This window comes from Tupaia chinensis, unplaced genomic scaffold (genome assembly GCF_000334495.1).
Source record: "Tupaia chinensis unplaced genomic scaffold, TupChi_1.0 Scaffold000054_1, whole genome shotgun sequence".
NCBI classification, from domain to species: domain Eukaryota; kingdom Metazoa; phylum Chordata; class Mammalia; order Scandentia; family Tupaiidae; genus Tupaia; species Tupaia belangeri.
The window spans coordinates 4,239,700-4,245,699 of NW_006159512.1; the positions used below are offsets into that span (position 1 = coordinate 4,239,700).

The window sequence follows — 6,000 nt, forward strand, 5'->3', positions numbered from 1 at the left end:
CCACCAATTCTGTCCCCTAAGATGTCTCTGTTATATCTTCAGTTGTATTCGTCTGCAAGGTGAGAGTGAGTGTGTGTGTGTGTGTGTGTGTGTGTAGGTACGTGTGCTTGTCATGTACCTGTCAGTAAATGTGTGTGTACATGTGTGTCTCTTCATTTGGGTTGTACTTTCCAAGGCTGTGAGATTATGTCTTCTTTCTTTTCTTTCTCTCTTTCATTGCATAATGCTCAATAATTCGTTCAAATAGCAACTTTAAATTTATTTGACTAAAAGTTACTTCGACTGAATGAAGATAACACTCAGATTTTCCTGGGTGAGGAGGTCAGCTGCCTCACACCTGTTGAAAAATGTTCTTATTAGCCATAAGTACTTTTGCCTTCACCAAAGCAACAAAAAAGTTTAGAGAAAAAGAAGGAGCAGCCGCAGCAGCCATTGAAATTTCTTCATTAAAATAGAAAATATCTTTTACACAGATATTTGCTGTAAGGAAGATGTGGGGGACAGGGGTTCACTGCCAGTCAAGTCCATGTGGACAGCTAAGTTTTGTTTCTGCTTTTCTGCTCCTACCCATATTTTCTTCCTTTTTTTGCTTTTAAAACTTTCTATCCATTAGAAAGAAGCTGGTAACCCAGTTTTCTGTCTTACCTCCCAGGAACTTTGTTATTCTAATAAGTCTGTTCTGCCTTGATTCTCAAAACAGCTTAATTTAATTCTAAATGAAATCTCTAATTTTCCATTATGTTTGACACAAGCTTAGTACTTCTCAGAAAAATGGTCCATGCTGAATGAAGTTTAGCTGGGAATTCTGATATTCAAAGGTGCTTACACAAATTGCCATTCTTTGCGGTGGCTTCATTCTTCAGTGACACAGAACAGCATTGTTTTGCTTTTATTTTAAAATGTCTTTGTCTTTCTCCATTTGTTCCAGCGACAGTTTTCCTGGAGTTTTGGAAAAGACGGCGAGCAGTAATTGCTTATGACTGGGATTTGATAGACTGGGAAGAAGAGGAGGTTTGTATCATTTACCTCAGGAGTTTTTCCAAAGCGTATCACTTAAAAAGTACACAGTCCTCCTGAGTCATTGCTCTCCGCTCTTTGACAGAAGCCAGGTTTACACATAAAGCATTTTTAGTACCTGTCTTCAGGAAGTTTCAGGTCTAATAAAGACTGGCAGATTTTTTTTTTTTTTTTTTTGGTAAGACGTTTTATTCCCTAGTGGAGTAAAATTCTAGGACTAAGTGAAACATTTAACTTCTAGTTAGAGGCACCATAGGAACTGATAGAACATTTTTTTTTCTTTTAACTTTTCTTAAATATCTGTTTTCTGTACTTGGAGAGGCTGTTCGTTTTGTAGCTCTAGGTACACAGAGGCAAGCCCCCTAAGTGAACTCCAAGGAAGTGTCTTTGTCAGCACCCAAATGTCTACAGACAAAAAAAAACTATATCAAGTGGTCAGTAAAGAGGAGGATCAGTCCTCTCGCAGCCTCCTTGGTGGATGTGGCTAAATGTAGGCCCACCTCTAAACAAAACCTTCCCTGAGTCAAGGAGGGAAAACTCAGTACGAAACTTCCACTTTCTCAGCTCCTCCCCAACCCGATTGCTCTCCCACTACACCCTTCTAGGCCAATACACTCTGCTCTTTCCTCACCTCTGTCTGGTTTTCATCCTCTTCTTGCCCTGTTCCTGCTGGCCTCAGTCGCCATGCTCCTGTCAGACTGCTTTTGCTTGACAGTTGGTCCAGGCCTTCACTCCTCTTTCCTTCCTCTCATTCACTCTCTTACCTTTCTTCAGGCCCATTTCCTCAGACCCTTGCTGGACCAGTAAATCAGATAAATTAATTATGAAATGAAATAATATAAAAATTATATTAATTTGGGGCTGGCAAGTGGTATGATGGTTAAGGGCACTGAATCCCTATATGGCCATGTGCAGTTCAAGTCCTGGACCTGGTGGCTTGCTTTCTCAGTCTCTCTCTCTCTGTCTCTCTCTCTGACTCTCTCTGGTCAAATTAAAATAAATAAGTAAATAAAGTCTAATAAAAATTCTTTAAAAATTATATTAATTTTATGAATTATATTAATAAATGTATTAATATATTACATGTAAGTGATTATACATTAATATAATTAATAGGTATTTTCCTTCCTGGAGACACATGTGTATATTTTTATGTATTGTAAGGAATTTCCTAGAAATATAAATGATGAAATTTTAGTCCTGTGGTAAACTGTGTGGGGGATATCACTTTGAGAGGCTTTTTTTTTTTTCCCTTCAAATGTTCTTTGGGTATGATTGCCATTTTTGTGTAGTTTTTTGTTTTACTTCATTTTTATGGTGTTTTGCTTTATTGTACATATTTACATATTTAGAGTACACAACATATTGTTTTAATATATGATATAGTACTGGACTTTTTAGCAGAATCCTTTCCCTTTAGCCACAAAGGATGACACTAATTAAGTAACTTAGGCAAACCTATCTAAAAGTGCTATAGCACTTTTGTTGGACCCTCAGGGCAAATTACTCACTGTAAGTCTGGAGCCTTCTATCTGCCCTGCCCCTGCTAAAAAGCTTGGAGCTGGGGCCGGCAGGTGGTGCTGTGGTTAAGGTGGCTGGACTCCCACATGGCTGACTGTGGTTCAAGTCCTAAACCTGGCAGCTTGCTTTCTCATTTTCCTTCTCCCTCTGTCTCTTAGGTCAACTTAAAATAAAAAAGAAAATTTAAAAATAAAATAATGACAATGAATAAAAATAAAATAATTTTTTTAAAAAAAGCTTGGAGCTGAATTCTTTCCCTTAGCACACCATCATCATGCAGGAGCCTCCCTCTGTAGCCATGTGCAGTTCCCAGTTTGGGATTTACTGTGGAATGCCTTACCTCTAACCCATGGCTCACCGCTTACTGCGCAGGAGAGCTCACACTTGCTGCATTGCTAAGGCTGCCATAGCAAAGTGCCACAGACCAGGTGAAACAGTAGAAATGTATTTGTGCATAGTTATGGAGGCTAGCAGTCTGAGTCCAGGTGTTGGCAGGGTTGGTTTCTTCTGAGGGCCATGAGAAGAATTGTTCTAGACCTTCTCTCTCCTGGACTTATGATGGCAATCTTCTCCCAGTCTTCACATCGTCTTCCTGTGTGTGTGTGCCTGAGTGCAAATTCCCTGCTCTAATAAGGATATCCACATATTAGGGCCCATGGTAAGACCTCATAATAAATTAATTACCTCTATAAAGACCTGATCTCCAAATATGCTTCTAATCTGAGATACTGGAGGGTAGGATTTCAACACATGGATTGAGAGTAGAGGGTGGGAAGGAGACACAATTCAACCCATAACACCCAGGAACTCAGACATGGCTCCACAATTGGCATCACTTATTAGATGACATGGACAGCCTGATAAATTGAAAGAATTTCCCAGAGAAGAAGATCTGTTTATGTCCTCAAAGAGAAATGAAAGAAGGCAGAGCCCATTTATAACTGCATCTCCTGCTGGCCTTGCCCACAACATGCCACCAAGTGAAGTCCAGCGCTGAGCTGACCCTGGAGCAGGAACCAGGCTGAGCAATACGAGGGCTCAGCCAACCCTCCTCGGCACAGAGATAGGCCGCTACCAACCCATGCCTGCTCTCCATAACCTCTCTTCTGTCGGCTCCTTCCTTTCCTTCTGTCAGAACCTTCACCCTAGTCCCAACCATTTCTGCCTGAATTAACTCAATCTCCATTTCACCAGAATTTCTGCTCATTTCCCCTCCTCTTCCAAGACACTCAAATAAAGCATGTGCTTAATTAACCAGAACCACTTCAGCATATCCTCTTGCTGATTCCCTTTTCCTAAGCCCTTAATTGCTTTTCAGTCAGAAGCTTTTCACATTTGGATGAGGTTCAGCTAAATGAAATAAATCTTGGCTTGATTTAGGATTGGAGAAGCCTTGATTTCAGCTGGATTTGAAAGGTGTTTGCCTTGTTTTCAATAACAATTAAGAATGCATGTAAAGTCTATTGGTTAAAGGTTAATGACTCCTATAAGAGTATTTAAAAAGTGGACTCACTGTGGTTTTTAGTTGCCTATAAATAAATCTTGGCTTGATTTAGGATTGGAGAAGCCTTGATTTCAGCTGGATTTGAAAGGTGTTTGCCTTGTTTTCAATAACAATTAAGAATGCATGTAAAGTCTATTGGTTAAAGGTTAATGACTCCTATAAGAGTATTTAAAAAGTGGACTCACTGTGGTTTTTAGTTGCCTATATCTCAAAATGCAAAAAAAAAAAAAAAAAAAAAAAAAAAAAAGAAAAATTATAGGCGAAATCTAAGCACTATATATCATTACAATTTACAGACTTTTTCTGTTCAGAAGCTTTCCTTATCCTGGTGTCCATATAATTCCTGGTAATGAAAGTTATTAGTTGTTCCAAACCACTAGGTACAGGGCAGATTTACAATATCTACATATTTTAAAGTATTATTTTAAAGTTCTTTTTTCAAGCAAAGTTTTATAACTTTGAAGAAACATAACTGTTAGCCTAAATTATGTTGCTTGTGATGATGGTAAACTTTGACTGTCATCCTTTAGATTCTCCTTAAGTAACTAATTGTCAAACATTCAAGGCTGGATCTCCTGCCCCTCTTCATTGATTGATTTGTGGCAGCTGTTAGGCGTATGGTGGGGTAGAACAATATCGTTTTTAATTGTGTAAGCACTTTTTCATTGTACAAAAATATCTGCTTATTCTCTAGGAAGAAATACGACCCCAGTTTGAAGCCAAATATTCGAAGAAAGAACGGATGAATCCCATTTCAGGAAAGCCAGAACCTTACCAAGCATTTGCAGATAAATGCAGCAGACTTATTGTTTCTGCATCTGGAATATTTTTTATGGTTTGAAACTTTTAAAAATAAATCTTTACCTGTTTCAGAAAGTACTAGCCTGTGGCACAGTAGTACAATAATCCTATCAGGCATCGGCATGGTTCTACCAAACATTTTTGCGTGTTATGGTATTTAGTCCTTAACACAAATCTGTGAGGAGGTCAGGGATGGTGTTGTTACCCCCATATTATAGATGGAGCAACTGAGACTCCAAAAGGTTTAGGGTCTTGCCCAGTGTTAGCCAGTAAGTAGCTAAGAGTTCAGACTTAGCTAAGTAGCTAAGAGTTCAGGCCCTCTATCCAATGTGCTTTCCATTTGCCAGTTTTTCACTCTGCCATGCTAAAAGGAACTAAAAATATAATTTAAGATCTACAGCATCCTGGTCAGCCGCTTTGGTCTACATTTCTGCATAGATTTCAACTGTATCCCTAGCAACAGTCTAGGATTAAGATCTAGGCAAATTTTTGTTTCTTTGTTTTATTGTTACATTATTGTGACCAATTCCACCTATTGGTTCTATTCAAGCTTTGAGAGGTAAGCAGAAAATATCATTTGTGCAAAACAGAGGAATACTCCTGTGAAGAACAGAATTGTCCAAGTGGCAGGCCTGAGGCCTGGCTTTAAGGTCCAGCTTTTGTTAATTAAATGTGTGAAGGCCTCTACCCTGAGACAGGTGAGGTATCTATTGAAAGTCACAAAATGTTTTGAAGCCTCGGATCCCCATAATTCCATAGAGATAGAAAATATGCCATTTTGTTCTCAAATATTATGAAATTTTCAGGGAATGATGCTTTAGTCTATGTATCTGATTAATAAGGTATTATGTACCGATCGCATTATTGGTTCATTCATCAACAATTAACTGAGCACTCCTCTACACCTGTAGTTATGCTAAGGTGTGCAAAAACCATAGTGAGCAAAACAGATATCATCCCTGCCCTAAAGGAGCTTATTTTCTAGTGGGAGAGAGTGACAATTATCAAACAGCGAATTGCTAGAAATTCTAAGTAGTGCCTGAAAGAAGAGAAATGGTATAGATACCATGTAACAACATGATGAAAAACTCTAAAATGGTGTTTGCCCTGAGAAGTGAAGAGGAAGAGTAGGTGTTAACGTGTGTGTATGTGTTCAG

General features: G+C 38.7%; 1 protein-coding gene across 2 annotated transcripts in view; it reads left to right on the forward strand.

The window, feature by feature from the left end:
• LOC102482021 (anoctamin-4) overlaps positions 1–6,000 on the forward strand; it is a 247,596-nt gene that overhangs the window by 195,147 nt on the left and 46,449 nt on the right. For both annotated transcript variants that reach the window (XM_027775698.1, XM_027775697.1), the window contains 2 exons: positions 929–1,011; positions 4,737–4,877. In XM_027775698.1, the coding sequence (XP_027631499.1) occupies positions 929–1,011; positions 4,737–4,877 (224 nt within the window). The remainder of the gene's footprint in view (positions 1–928; positions 1,012–4,736; positions 4,878–6,000) is intronic.